Source organism: Leuciscus leuciscus (assembly GCF_965113295.1).
Source record: "Leuciscus leuciscus genome assembly, chromosome: 7".
In the NCBI taxonomy this organism is placed as follows: domain Eukaryota; kingdom Metazoa; phylum Chordata; class Actinopteri; order Cypriniformes; family Leuciscidae; genus Leuciscus; species Leuciscus leuciscus.
This window is the reverse complement of record NC_138731.1, coordinates 21,861,033-21,877,280: the sequence shown is the minus strand read 5'-3', so window position 1 is coordinate 21,877,280 and position 16,248 is coordinate 21,861,033. Positions and strand designations below refer to the sequence as shown.

The following is a 16,248-nucleotide window of genomic DNA, read 5'->3' as shown; positions in this document are numbered from 1 at the left end:
ATTGTATTATTATTTATTATTTGTGTGTATATATATATATATATATATATATATATATATATATATATATATATGCATGCATGCTGTATAAATATAAAATATTGCATATAATTATTTCATGATTTATGAAGAAGGTTATGAAGATCATGAAGATTTATTAAAACAAACAAATATAACATTTAAAGCCCCCCAATAGTCAATAAAGTTATCCCTTAAAACAACTTACCTTTGATCACAAAAATTACACATATAAAAAAATGTTCCTTGGAAAAAAAATTATTCATGCCTTAAAATAGCTTGAATGTAACTTTACACCCTTGCCTCATTTAGCATGCATGGTTCTATGAATATGCAAGTAAGCCCCGCCTCCACTCACTCACACCAGCTCAGAGATACACTCATTGACAATCACATGTTGACCTGATTGGTTAGGTAGTTTGTGACATCAGAAACACCAGCGATTTGATAGAGACTGCAGACAGAGACTGTCTTTTAAAGACCGTTTTAAAGAGAAAACACTCAGCAATGGTGTTGACTTATGAATTTGCAAATGTTTTGTCTTAAAGCATATTAAAAACACCACATAGACATATAAACAACATTTAAAAGCTTGATTTTCACCATAGGGGTCTTTACTTATTTTTTTAAGTTAACATAAACTTAAATTCAAGAAGCTCAAATTATTTTGTCAAAATGTATTGGTGATGTGAAAATATGTTATTGACATGATGTAATCTTAGATAGCTGTTTTGGAGATGTCGGTCTTTCCCCATTAACATTATGATGAAATGTACATTCTAGTGTAAAATGTAGGGTGGAGATTTGGTTCTATCCATCGGTTATTGGTTGAATTTTGAGATGTGGACGTTCACAAATGGAGGTAAATGAATGTGAGCTTGCAGTTTAAACGAACTGAATGATTGGGGAAGTCCTGCTTACGTCACCAGAGAGAAGTCGTTTTCACCGGATGACCAGTTTTGACATTTTGATAAATGTCTGTATATTTTATATAGATTTTATGATCGGTATAATTAATGATCGCTTTCCTTTTCCATGTTGTGTATGTAGGCCTACAGAAAGTGTTCCTGGCGGATGTTGCATGTTCTGTTAATAATCTCATCTCTTTTCATTTTTTGTGTCTCGGCAGCTGCTCAGAGTGAGGAGAGAGAGCGGGAGTGTGCTTTTAAGGACCAGCACCAGCAGGTGGATGAACAGAGTGTGGCTGGTGACTGGCACATCACCAGAGAAAATAACACCATTCTGTGCAGCAAGAGCAGCCGCTGCTACGGCCTGTGGGAGAAAACGCATGACGGCGAGATCCGACTGGTCAAACAAGGTCAGAATAAACTCAAACACACAAAAACTTTTCCACCAAAAATCTTCAATTGACTTCTGTTTTTCTTAAAGGGACAGTTCAACCAAAAACATTCAGTCAAACCAAAAGTTAATCGGACACCAGATAGGACAGCTATAGTTCATTTATGTAAGTGAGGATAGCAAAATAAAGTGAACTGTGACACAATATACCCAAAAATTCTTCATACAGTGGACTATTAGGAAAATTATTAAAACTTGGGACCAAAATTATTCAGACAGTTTGACCTGACCATGTTTTGCTGAAGTGTTTTTTTTTTCTTTAATTGCTAATGCGACCTTTTTACACCACAGACTGAACAAAATTAAGCATTGCTTGGTAATTGGTTGACCTAAATTGGTATTGACAGCTATTCAACCTAATTCATTTGTGAGACAGTCTAACAGAAGGATGGCCAAAACCAGTGAAATATCAACTAATTTTATTACTGAGTTCTTGTAATATTTTATTACCATTTTCTAAACTATAGCGAATAAACTGTGATAGTGTCTGAATAAATTTTGGTTTGACTGTAAGTTTGTTCATTATTACCGCCATATTTTTCCAAAGTATGCTATTATTGTCTGCTTAGCTTACCCACTGAAAAATGACAGCATACTAGTTTGAACTATTCCTTTAAATTAAGCTAATAACTGCACCCCAACGGCCCAACCCAGAGTCTCCTAAATGAAGATTTGCATGATTGACATTCAATAAATCAAATCAAATATATGATAATTTAGATAGCTTAATTACATAAAAAGCAGAATTAATATTCATTTTCATTTTAAAATGTATATAAAATATATTAATGAATGAATTAAAAATGGATATTAGTTTACCTCAGTTATATTATATTAAGCTAAATTAATATTCATTATTTCATTAATTCATTTGTAACATTGAATTTAATGTAATAGAAATAATGTTATGTATTTAAATAATTAGCAAAATATTATATAATAAAACAATGCAATATAAAATAATGTAATGAATTTTAATATGACAATTAATATTAATATAATATACATTTATATAAGTATTCGTTCATTGTCATTAATTAAATGGCATTTTAAAATTCTTATATTGAAGCTAAATTAATAATGATTATTTCATTAATTCATTGGCATATTAAAATGTATATTATTATTATTATTATTATTATATTATATTAAATAATTTATATATTATATTATATTATATTATATTATAGTCCTTGAAATGCACGCACACACACTTTTTTCCCCCCTTGCACATTCTTACAGACTCACTTTACAGTGTCTCACTCTCATTCACTCAACCATCTGCATCTTTTCATCGCAGGCTGTTGGACTTACATCGGCGACCAGCAGGACTGCCATGACGACCGTTGTGTGGTTACCACCACGCCGTCGCAGATACAGAACGGCACCTACAGATTCTGCTGCTGCGGCACCAACATGTGCAACGTCAACTTCACAGAGAACTGGGTGCCTAGCCCCACCAAGACCAGCCCCCGTAAGTCCTGCAAACACTAAACGGAGGGCCTCTGCATCTCTAGGTCTCATCTGCAAGCTCCACGTCGCTGTCTGAGAGTCAACGCCCATATTCAATTTCTGTGATACAGTAGAACTGGTCTTGCAGGATCCATTGTTATCAATCTCACCACAACTCATACTGATAATGTTCATATATGAGCATGTTGTATGTTCTCATTAGGGATGGGCATGATTAATCGACGATCGATAATTGATCGTTAAGAATTTCGTCGATCACGTTTATTTGTTATCGATTAAACTAATGCAGTTTGCGTTGCGTAGTGTGAGTCTTGAAGCAATGGAATTAATTTTAGCGCGGAGGTACCTGCGCATCCCGGCAACGTCAGTCCCCTCAGAGCGGGTGTTTTCGGCGGCTGGACTGGCTGTCACCAGGTTGCGGTCGCGTCTGATCCCAGATCATGTCAACATGCTTATCTTTCTCAACAGAAATCAGTAGACTGGTGCAGAAGTTCTATGGGAACTTCATGCGTTTTCTCAGATCGGATAGCTATCTGATTTATCAAAACGATTCCATTTACACCTGGTCACATAAATGTGTTTTTGCAAAACGGATATAAATCCGATCTTGAATTCCCGCGCTATATGCATATTTAAATTGTTGCACGTCATCGAAAGCAAATTATATGAGCTGCATTTTATTGATCATCAGCGAAAATTTCTAAATCAAAGACCGCAACAAGATATTGCGGCAACAGCCCTGGTAAGATCATTTCGGTTCTTTACTTTTAATGAAGATGATTGTGTGTTGATGAATGACTTTCACTTTGATTTGCGATAGTTTGCACGTTGGCTTGATGAATAGATGCTCATCTGTGGTGATGCGTGTTGAAGTAGCGTCGTCATATCTGGATATAACATGACATATAGGCTAGCCTATAACACGCTCTCACACGTTTATTTCTTATCATTTTTGGGATAAGTCAAATTTACATATGTGGTTTCAACAACCAGATGCATTTACTCTTGTCCAGTTTCGTCTGGAATGCGTCTCAGATCTCCTCCTGAAGTGGTTTGAGCGATCGGATTTAAATCCGTCTCGAATGCGTTTCGGAGGGCATTTAGATTTGGTCTTTTCACGACCGGATAGCTGTCCGATCACAGAAAACGGATGAAGTGGCCATGGGTCTCTGTTTAAGAACGCCGGCTCGCAGCTGCAGGTTTAGAGCACCGCAGGAATCTTCAAGTCTACCGAACATCCAGTTTCACTGCCACAAGTTGATCTTCTTGTAATAAAGATCTCATCGAGGACAAACAAACTGTATTTTTGTATTTTCATTGCATTTTTAATTTATAAAAAGTTAAAGAAATAATGAATTTCAATATAAAAATATTAATGATTAATCGATAGTCGATCGTTAATTCTCCCGACGATCGACTAAGAAAATTTAATCGAATGCCCATCCCTAGTTCTCATATAAGTAAATTGTCTGATAAAGAGAAACATCTGTAATATACTAGAGGACTCTTTTAGATGAATATTGTCCTATATCAGCTCATTTCTACAGCTTTGATTGTCGGTTCAATTATTGTAGTATTAACACTAAAAAGGGAAATGCTTGCTAAAATTAATTTAGAGTGAGTGTTTGAGAGAGAGAGCACTAGAGTGATCGGCAGTTACCAGCAGACTCAATTACTAACATTAGAGTACCTGTGTGTGGGTGACTGATTTTACTGTTGAGAAACACGTTAACGCTAAATGCATTTAATGTGTTTATCTGTCTCTGCTTTTAAAAAGTGTGGTGCATTATGGGATCTAGGGCTATTCTGGTCTAAATGATTGTATAAATTACTCTATGTGGTTTGGACTCTGTTGGCTTTTCTCTTATGTTCTCTTCTACTAACTACTGTATCGACTGTGCTTTGGAATGTTGGGTAAGAAAACTCAATAGTCTAATAGTCATATTGACTTCCATGCAGTCGATGGAAGGTCAGCATCCTCTCGTCCATGGGGTCATTGCTTTTTAACATAAATGCCCACACAGTGTTGTAAAGTAGCTCTTTTGTATTGTTAAGCTTTTTTTTTTTTCAAGCACAAGGATGCCTACAAGCTATCGTTCAGTTATGGCTGTCTTTAGCATTTTTTAGAATTAGCACCAGCTCCATTCCCAAATTCCCATCAACAAATTCATTATTTTAAGATTCACATTGATTCATACCAGTTGTTGGCCTTTTTCGACATTGCTTGTGATTCCATAATGCTGTTGAAGTCATAGGTTAACTTTGTAGGTTACCAAATATTATTCTTACGTTACAAAGCAGCCCTGTGGTACATGTTCAGCCAAGATCAGACTATGTTTAGGTATCTAGTGACTCGTTTGGGTGTTGGGTGTCGTTTTACAGGGGTTTTGGACACTTGTTAGCTGGTCAGGCTGAGAGACCATGTGGCAGACTTGTTGAACACCAGCTTGGCCAAACTGGGACACCCCCAGCAAACCACCTACTGTATTACTATTAAAAATCAGATGTTGAACCAACCAAAAAGTCAATAAGCTATTTTAAATGGAAGGCAGACTTCCTCTCTCATAACCATCATATTGAACATTGCAATTGACCCTTCGCAAAGACCCGCCCCTCTTAGTTACTGTTGCTATGTCCGACTAGCTCTCACACCACATACTTTACTTGCACCCTCATAATGCGATTATAATGGGATTTTGCGTTTAAACTTTACCATATGTAAACATAATGCTTCGATTAAACTAATGCAATTAAGCTCATAATCGTAGTAAACTATCACAAATAAAATATATGGCGTAGGGCTATTTTAATCTCGTATGTAAACACTGTAATCACATTATTACCACTCTGACCAGGTGCTCGATCCTATACAATGATGCCATATGTTGTTCAACTTCATGAATAAACACTATTCTGAAGTTTTCCCTCCACTCCGAATCACTGAACTCTGTCAACACTGTGCTGTCTCTGCTCCGTATCTTCATGCAGAGACGGCGCAAAGAAAGCGGCGCAGGCCAACCCAGTTACAGCGGCATTGCGATGTTCATCATGGTGCAGAGTAACCTCCCATTACATCCATAGAAATGTGATTTGCATTTGATGCAAGTAGATTAAAACAGTGGCCAGTAACACGCATACTGTTTATGAGTTCAACATTTGTGCTGTGGGGTATGCAAAAAATGCAGATTAAAAATAACCACATACCATAAAGACAGAATCGCAGTAATCACAAGTAAACCTCTTCACTTCCGTTTACATGGAATTTTCCTAATTTTGATTAAGTCGTTACTCTGATTATTGGAAATAAGCGCATTAATGGTGCACATGTAAACATTCTCACGCAGTGAAAATAACATTGCGGAGGACACTGACAACGCGCCAACAGAGTGAACAGACAAGATAGAGCAGGTTACTTTTGGAATGAAACAAAGTCTCAGCTTTCAAATTTAGTCTTTTTTTTTTTCAAAGAAATTCAAACAATAAACACCATTTTGTGGCTCTTCAATGTGTCATGACAGATCGCTGTTTCGCCTCAGTTCAAGCGGCACGTGAACTCATCTCTTCCTCTTTATTACTAGTTACAGCACCAACTAAACATGAATGAACATCAGAAGGTATGTTGTTTCAACTGCGGAAAGACGTCAATACACGCCATTTTTCAGTACTCACCATTTTTCCACCGACGGTAATCTACTAACTCTACTGTCTGGTTTGTTTGTTGGACAAATACAATGGGGCACAAAATATCGGCGTTATGATTGGTCAGATCGCCTGTCAATCAAACTCCCGGCGAAGGGCGAATTCCAAATGCTCCTCCTGACAGTGTCTCTGGTTAATAAATACTAAGTCCCGCTCAGATGTAGTCCTGCTTTCAACTGACCCATAAAGCCTTTCATTTCCCATCCTCACTCTCCTAGAGCTGTCTAATGCCTTACTTCAGGACAAAACCACGGCTTTACCTCTTTCTTTGTGCCCTCTCATTCTCTTGCTCACTCTCTCAGTTCTTTTTCTCCTTTTGTGTTGCTTTTGAGAGTGTATCTAAAGAAATGCCGGATGGCCCTGCTTAAAGGATAGAAATGAGTCACAGCACAAACGCAATCAAACAATGCAGTGAAAAATAGAGTGAAATACAGGGGGAAAAATCAATGGCTGTCAGACTTTGTATAGTGAGTTATTTGCATGCTGCTTCGCTTCTCGCACCGCTTTTCAGCGCATTTTTCCCGTTAGTCTCTTTTTCTTTTTCTCCCGAAGCGAAGAGCCTTGAGAAGCAAGTTTTGATTTAAAGAATTGGAAAAATAAAAGGTTTTAGGCTCAATGAATGCAATGAATGCATGTTTAAGCTTTGAAGGCTTGACCCTGGAAATCAACTTTGCACAACAACATTCCAATTAATCTGTCTCTAAAAACAAAATGAGAGGTTGAATGCAGTAGTGCTGTGGAGGGGGCCCCGCGTTTGGTGCCATGCCTGCGTGAAGAGGCCACAGAGTTTGAGAATACATTTGAGACTCAATGTCATCCAATCGTGTTTCTGCTTTCGAGTGTTACCGGGCGGAATGCCCGCGCACATGTGTCTTTTGTATCCTCAGACACCACCAGACCGTTTGTCCCCTCACCGCCACCACAGAGCCAGTCAAACCTTCTTTTCCCCAGATACACTGTATAGCAGCAGGGTGCACTGCATCCAAACCCCTCCCACCGCAGCTGTCCGCGGACATGCCTGCACGCATAGCGAGAGACATCAGACTGACCGTATCGACAGTCCTCAGCACATGCGAATAGAATCTGCAGCCTTGTGCGAAATGCACCGACACTTGCATTGATGGACGACGTCTTCACACCCATGTTGCTGAGGTCTTCCTCGTTGAGTGCAAGACAGCTGGCATCGTCACTTGTTATACAATCCATTTACCAATATTTTCACCCCTCCAACACCAAATTCCCAGCACCGGATGTGTTATTCCGTTTTTAATTATAGATATACGTAAGTGAAGTGCAGATTTGGAAATGTTCCATCACCCCATTTTCTACGTTTCCATTTACTTGGAGAGCTGCTGTGGTGACTCATTTGTTTTTTTTGTGTGTGTGTGTTTTTTTTGTACTAATTTATGGCAGCTTTTCAGCTCTCGGAAAATGGGCGGCACAACAAAAACACACTCTTAAGGAAGGATTTCAACAGAAGGAGGATGTCACACCAGAACCAAAGGCTGTGACAGGAGGAATTATTTCACTTTTAATCCTGTGGAGCAGCAGATGTGAAGACATCCTCCGTGTGAACATATTCCCGGGACTGATGATAATTGTGCACGCAAGTGTTACGTTCCAAAAAGAGAAATCTCATTTGAATGCCACAAGCTTTCCAAACCTCTGAATTCTGTAGTGTGAGCAACAGTTTAGAAAGATTAGGGTGGCAAGGTTTCTTTTATTTTGCTAACAATAGCAGGAGGAGAAAAAAACACTCTCATTCTACAAACACATTGCTTTAGATAGTGTGTAAACTGAGCATCACCAAACATGCCGTTCTGCCGCATCACAGAGGCACATTGTTAGTGTGTGTTTGTGAGGCTGTGCGCACACCTGCTGACTGAGTCCAGCTGTTTTGACATCAACACAATACACTCTTAACATTCTCTGTGGGCCACAGAGCCGAACTGTTTTAGCCTTATTTATGACATGCAGTATGTGATTGACAGCAGACTTTCACGCAAGAAGATTTTAAAAAGAAGAAATGCATTCCTGTTGGTTTAAAAGCTTCTACTGATTTTTGCATGTTGGGGTTATGCCATTTTGCATGTTGCTATTTTAAAACAGTAGCTTCCCAAGCTTCGGTTTGTTGTGCAGAGTAAAAAAAAAAAAAATTGTTTTATATTTTTTTAAATGCTTTATACCCTGACATATGAAGCATGTCTGGATCTGGATTCTATGCACGGAAGGTGCTATATAAATAAATGTGGGGGTTATCATCAGCATCATACATTTAGGAGGGGGGGGGGGGGGGGATCACACTGACTTGGGGAAAAACTGCAATGCATTTCTCCGCATGCATATCTAAAGGGCCTTAAGAATTAAATGTTTTCAGTATTTGTAAATGTATAAATTTGTATATATATATTATTTTTTTCATATAATCAAACCTTTTTCAAGAAATATCCTACATTTGCACCAGGCTTGGCGTGAATTGATTTGGTGCAGAAAAAGGTTTCCACACTTCCATGCCGTTTATTTATCCTTTTGGCTTGCCGTGAAACAGGGCTGTTGTTATCCACAGAAGGAGGAGCGCACATCTGCTAGTCTCTGACATTGTACTGCACTGAGTTAGTAAGCCGTACACCTGCTTAGAAAATGTGAAATGCTCTTTCAGAGTCACGCACACAAATTCACGGCGAGCCTCATTTAGATGGACGGTGCGATCTCCCAGCTGAAGACTGTGAACGGAGTGTGAGAAGCCTCTGATCGATCAGGCATAGATTAACCTTGGCATCTGTTTTAATTGCGGAGGGGGAATGATCTCCCTGACACACACACACACACCTCCTCCACCTCTCCTCTCCTTCTCTTTTCACACATCGTCACCCTTCACCCCGGCCATAACTTAGTGAGTTTTCTCTCCTCTCTCTGGGATGGTGCTCTATCCTCCTCTCCACTCTTCTTCATGGTGACATGTATAATGGCTGCTAGAATCCCATCCTTTCACACAAGCTTTCTAGGCTGCTCTAGTTTATGATGGCCCTCTTCCTCTCTCATTGTTCTCATTGATAAAAAGCAGCTGCCCTCCGGTGAATATTATTTTAAAGCACTACACCACGAGAGACTGAGTTTCCAGCAACTACGTGATTAGTTTGTCCACACTAAATGCTAAAATTCTGCAATACTGCACGATAACATGCAGGATATCAGGACATGAATTATTTACGAAGTTATGCAGAATGGGATTTCACGATGGGTTGGGGATACGCTAAGATGTCAATAAAATCTCAGCCTGTTACACTTTGTCCTAACTAGGCACAATCAAAAGACAAATAATAAAAACGTTATAATGCGATTTAAAAACTCTGTTCTAATGGACTGTTATTGAACAGATTTTTGTTTGCGTTCAGTGTGAACCAGTGTTGTTATTGTTAACTTAAACTATTAAAATGTTTTCATTATTTAAAATGAAATTACATGAAATGAATATTAGATGAACGCTTGAACTTATAAATTGGAAAGGTTGCCTTTGCAACTAACTGAAAATAAATAAGTTGAAGTACTTCTAAAACTAAGATAAAAAAAATTAAAGCTAAATATAAATAATTAATCAAATTGAGAAAAGCACACAAAATTACTAAAACCTAAACTAAAAGTGAAAACTGGAAATATACAAATAAATGGTCATTCAAAATATTTGTACATAATAGTATATAAATTAGTGTTGATTTTGTCAGCTATTTAAAAAAAAATGTTTTGTCATATTTAGTCAACCTTGCTCTGTTTTTGTTTAGTCAAGTTTTAGTCGACTAAATGCCTGGGCAATTTAGTCTAGTTTTAGTCAATGAAAACGGTCATATTTTCATCATTCTGCACAATGGTTCAAATTGATCATCACAATTATTTTGCTCAAAATTATAATCGCAACGATTATTCTTATTTGAAAAATGTATTTTTACATTTTATCAGAATCATTGTGTTGTCACCTATAAGCACAAATCAAAATAATGTCGACTCGCACGCATGGTTTATTTGACCTCATTTAGTTTCCTGATTGATTATAGGCTATTTATCATATAAATTAACTGTCTGCATTATGAAAACTGGTAAAACAAGAAACTCTGTGGAATACATTCCTCTGTGGAACATAAAAGAAGATATTAAAGTCAAACAGGTTTGGAACGACATGAGGGTCAGTAAATGATGACAGAATGTTCATTTTTGGGTGTTCTATCCCTTTAAGTGTGATTAAAAACAGCCTCCCATTGCTCATCCAATTAGATTTCAGAGCTTTTCTGCATTATTTGGGTCATTAGAGCATGTGTGTGTTTGTTAGAGGTGCATATGAGTGTGTGTTGTTTGTTTGAGTATGTTTGTGGCTTGTTTGGAGCGCGAGCATGTGCGGACACGTGGGCGGCACACAGACTGTGCGGAGGTGAGATGAGATTGCCGAGTGCCTATAGTGACAGGGCAGAAGATCCACCAGCCTTCACCTCAGGTTGCCGCTGCTATATCTTCATAAAGCTTTGAGCTGTTGCTTTTCTGTGTGTAGAAAATCACGTATTGAATATCTACCCCTGGGACTGACAAATGAAGAAAATTAGTATTGAACTTCTCTGCATGATGGAAAATTAAGGGGATGAATTGTTTCGATCGCTATGATGCTTGTTAAGACTAGAAACATAAGCAAGTGCTTAAATATAGACGTAAATGCTTGGCAGATTGTGCAGTCCTGTTGTACATACTTGACATGCATTCTTGCATTGCTGTGATAACAAACCTTAGTAGTCATATTACCTTCAAATATCTGTGGCATTAAACCAGAGTTATCATTGAAGTCCCTTTTAAGGCAAGTCATATTGCGTGGGTATTTAGTATTTCTACCTAACCCGTCCAAATGTGTATAAATAACCACCAGTATGCAGTATACGCTTGTTTCATGTTTTTAAGTTGCATTCTGATACAGTGATTTTGATCACGCTTCTGGCCGTAGAGAATGTGAGAAGCACATGTAAAGAGGAGACGTGTCACAGCGGCTGAACAGACGGTGTTCTTCTCTATGATTCAGCTGGAGGATCGTGGCTGGTGGTGTTATTGATGCTGAGACAGAACGACTGTGTCTGATTCATGGCCATGTCAGCACTCTCCCCGCCGGAGACTCCAGATGTGCTTCTCCCTGACAGGGGTCACTGAGGTCAACAGATCTGAGGTCACAGGGTTCACGGTCACAGACGTGCAATCTGGTATGAGAAACCTGAGCCCGGCGCTCGCCCTACAGATGTCTAGACGCTCAACAGACCCGTCTGCTTGATCGAGAGCAGGAACACTTTTAATTTGAGACTCAAACAGCATCGTGCAATGTCCTCACTAGTGAAGTTTTTTATCCTTTGCTGATGCATTTCTGGACAAATAGGGCCCGTGGGGCCTTTAGGAGCTTGAATTAGGCTAGTTAATGATTTTGCAAACTAATTGTTCTTTTGAATAATTTTTTATCTTAGTATTATTTTAAAGAACCAATCTTTCTGACCGCCTAGATACTAAAGGGGTTTGAATTCTTATATTTTCTTCACATCTATTATCTTTTGGCAGAGGTGTCAAAATGAACATTTTCATCACTTACACTTCCATTAAGATTTTTGCACTCATGGAAATCCTGACAAAGTCATCAAAATATTTGACTAAACTGTGACTTTCAGGCCTGGAAAAGACATGCAAATGAATCAAATATTTAAAGGTCATGGAAATTTCTATAGTGAATACAACATTTTCTAGTTATGCCCAAATATTTAATTGGTTAGTAATCTTTCTTTCTTTCTTTCTTTCTTTCTTTCTTTCTTTCTTTCTTTCTTTCTTTCTTTCTTTCTTTCTTTCTTTCTTTCTTTCTTTCTTTCTTTCTTTCTTTCTTTCTTTCTTTCTTTCTTTCTTTCTTTCTTTCTTTCTTTCTTTCTTTCTTTCTTTCTTTCTTTCTTTCTTTCTTTCTTTCTTTCTTTCTTTCTTTCCTTTTGTTCCGTTCTTCCTTCCTTCATTCTGTTCTTTCCTTCTGTTCCTTCCTTTCATTCGTTCCTTCCGTTCTTTTTTTCCTTTCTTCTATTCCTTTCGTTCATTCGTTTTGAAATGAATGAAATGAAAGGAGGGATCCTTTCTTTCTTTCTTTCTTTCTTTCTTTTCTTTCTTCGTTCCTTTCCTTTTGTTCCGTTCTTCCTTCCTTTCATTCCGTTCCTTCCTTCTGTTCCTTTCGTTCCATCATTCTATTCCTTCCTTTCTTTCCTTCCATTCCTTCCTTCCTTTCTTTTCTTCCTGCCTTCCTTCCTTTCTTTTGTTCCTTCCTGCCTTCCTTCCTTTCATTCGTTCCTTCCGTTCTTTTTTTCCTTTCTTCTATTCCTTTCGTTCATTCGTTTTGAAAGGAATGAAATGAAAGGAAGGATCCTTTCATTCCTTCCTTCTTTCCTTCCTTCCTTCCTTCCTTTCATTCCTTCCTTCCTTTTTAATAAAACTTGGGTGTCTGTGCAGTTGAAATGTAAAAACTTTTTAAATCAATCCTACATGACTAGAGAAAACAGTATTTACATATATTTACATATATTACCAACATTGTAACTATACAAAGCTGTTTGAAATTCTGCAAACATATCTTATTTTTTATGTCTTAATTTTTATCTTGTCTTGCAAACTTATTTTATTTTCATGCATGTTAGGTAAATGTAGTGGTCAAAAGGTGTGAGAACTCTGCTCCATTCATCCTCTGTTTTTCCTGTGTCTTTGTTCAGTTCAGGTGTGGCAGTCCTCCTGCCGCATTGCCAAATAAATAGGGTTCCTCTCTCTCTCTCTCTCTCTCTCTCTCTCTCTTTCACAAACACAGGGTTGTTTTTGCAGTTTTGTGCTGAAAATTATAATGACCAACAAAAGGACCGGTCTCGGATCAGTGTGAAATGTCTCCGCCTTCACCTGCGGAATCTATGGCCTGCGCTGTAACTCACTTATGCAAACGAGTCTGTTCTTGTCACCATTCCTCTTCTTTATTGAAAATCCAGTCGCCCTCCATGAGATTATTTATCAGAGCGGTGTGAATTGCAGTGGGCTCAGACGGCCAGGAATTATACAGCAGTCGCCATGAATAAAAATTGAATAAAGTGGAACACTGAATCAGCCATGAGAGGATTAAAGCCATCCATATGGAATGAGAAAGAAAGACACAGAGAAGAAAAAAGCAGGACAGGAAGTGAAAGTGGGAGAAAGGGAGTAGGTTATCCACAGAGGAAATGCCTTTTTGACTCAGTCGCTGCCAAACTGCTTACTGCCGGAAAGCATATTCCTGAAATGCGGAAAGAGCATCATAGGGCCTCCTAAACAGTTACTGTTACAAAGACAAGAAAAGCCAAAAGTCAAACAGGAAAAACTCCATTTCACTGTGGAACTAGATATGCCTGTTGTATTTGGAATCCTTCATCCCATTCATTATGATCGGCACACATTCCCGCTGGTTATTTGCCAGTTCAAATGTAGTAGTGCCATAATATTCCTATCCCACAGTTTTGGCAGGGTAGTGTTGCTTAAGTCTTCTCAGTCTTGTTAAAGTATTATTTAGACACTAATCCATTCATTTAGATATTTAAACTTTTGTTCTGATAGTGATGTAAATTATGTAAATGTAAAATAGTCTAAATAGATTTAGTGTGAACTTGAAGAATTATTTACTTTAATTAAATTCTTAATAAAATAAAATTATTACACCAGTGGTTCTCAACCTTTTTGACTCCAAATCCCTCTATTGTCCACAAAAATATTAAAAGACCCCATGACTCCAGGTCATGATTTACTGAATAACGATTAAGGGAAAGGATTTTTAAAATATTTTGTACCCACAATTTCTACCTCGATATAAATAACAAGTGGGCTAAAGTCGTCATGAAATCAAAATTGACACCATTCACTTTGTTAGTGCACATTAATAGTATTGTGGTGAACAATTAACCCGTGCAAGTTAATACTCAGAAAGAAATTGTTTGTCGTGATAATCTTTAATGAAAATCTGAAAATTTGCTTCTGCTTTGGAATGGCGTTCCCTCTCTGATGACGTCAGTTTGACGGCTTGGGTTGAATATCGTTAACCACTCCCATCCAACCGCCAGTCTATTATGAATGAGAGATGGAGAGGAGGGGCGCTAAAGTAATTTATTCCTCTATTCAATATCCCGTTTCACTTGGGAATAAGCCACAACACTGAAGTCAGTTGCAACTTCCGGTTCACACAGACTTTAAACTGTTGCGTCATGTAATGACATTGGACATGATGTGAAACTTTTTAATTTCCCTGTTCATTCGAACCACAGTTGATTTCTGCTTTCTGTGATTTAATGCAAGATTTATCAACTTTAAGAGAATTTATTGTTGATAGCTAAAAGAAAACAAGCACATTTGTAGGATGCTCTTGTTTACTGAATACAGGTGTTTATTTGTGTTTTTTCTCACAGATATTTCCTTGCAATCCATTGTAGATCTTCTTTTGTATATTGTGGTCAATGCTTTTACTCTTTCAATCTCTGCGAAACAGACATGCAGAGTCTCTGCAATGTATTTTTCATCTGCTGTCGTCATATTGCTCTATGAAATCTGTCCTGTTTTTTTGCTGTGCAAGAGCTCCAGCTGATATTTTGTCTTTTGTCATTTCTCTCTCCCTGTCTTTTCTCTCCCTCTCTCAATTTTCATGCTTTATTGCTATGACAAATCACCAGGCCCATACGAAATCCTTCTTTTTTTTATATATATATATATATTTTCTGCATCGATTTTGAGGAAAATGTGGAATGGATTTGGTATAATGTGTTAAACTGAACTAACATGCGAGCGGCACGGCACTGTGTATATGCGGTACTATGCCATTATTGATTTGTGAAAGCATATATAAATTAGCCATGATGTTTAATAAATAATGATTCAAGAGCCAAGGGATGTGTACAACTTTGTGAATGGCATTCCAATTGAGTGGAAGTCTTTGGGCACCGATAGCTTGGAACACTTTATTGAGCTGCAATCCCTATGGAGAAAATTAATAGGGGGAAATTATTCTGGACTGCTGAAAAAGTGGGCAGTCACTGTTGGGGAAAGTTACTTTTAAAACTAATGCATTACAATATTGGGTTACTTCCTAAAAAGGAAGTGGGCTGGGCTGGGCTTGCTTGTTAGTTTTTTAATAACAAAAAAAAGTTATATTTTCAGCTAATGTAAAGGCTCTTTCACACCAAAAGTTAAATGAATAAGCCTCAAGGTTATGGAAATTTGCTGAAAAACCTTTCAGCTGTTCTGCCATTCTGGATTGAAGAAGAATAGGATGCAGCAGAAAAAAGTTCAACACTCTTTCTTCAGCGCTAAAAGAGTAGCACAAATGAAATGTTTACCTAAAGTCATTTTTGCTTATTGGTATGGTTGAATTGGATCATTGAAGGTCAGCAACAAAGACATTGGTTTATAAAATGAGACTAAATATATATATTTGTTTATTTGTTTAACTTAACATTTAATTATTGCAGGTTTACGTAATATTCTTCGTTTTTTTATTCATTTTGAGGAATACTAAATCTGTTTTTGCGCAAGTGATATGAGTAAATGCATGCTCACATTTAGTGAACTACAATAAGCATCATGTCTGCTCACCCGATTTCTCTCAACGTGGGGGTGGGAGAGGTGTCAGTCAATAAATAGGAAAACAAAGTAACT

The 16,248-nt window shown here is 37.7% G+C and overlaps 1 protein-coding gene and 1 long non-coding RNA gene across 2 annotated transcripts in view; one reads left to right on the top strand and one right to left on the bottom strand.

Annotated features, from left to right (window-relative positions):
• Positions 1 to 16,248, top strand: part of bmpr2b (bone morphogenetic protein receptor, type II b (serine/threonine kinase)) — a 79,302-nt gene that overhangs the window by 36,747 nt on the left and 26,307 nt on the right. Inside the window, exons 2-3 of the mRNA XM_082175370.1 lie at positions 1,148 to 1,336; positions 2,678 to 2,851. Coding sequence (XP_082031496.1) covers positions 1,148 to 1,336; positions 2,678 to 2,851 — 363 coding nt within the window. The remainder of the gene's footprint in view (positions 1 to 1,147; positions 1,337 to 2,677; positions 2,852 to 16,248) is intronic.
• Positions 8,704 to 10,649, bottom strand: LOC309502839. Its single transcript, XR_014207414.1, has 2 exons — positions 10,163 to 10,649; positions 8,704 to 10,096 (listed from the first exon to the last, which is right to left on the bottom strand). It is a non-coding gene; the product is annotated as an uncharacterized lncRNA (long non-coding RNA).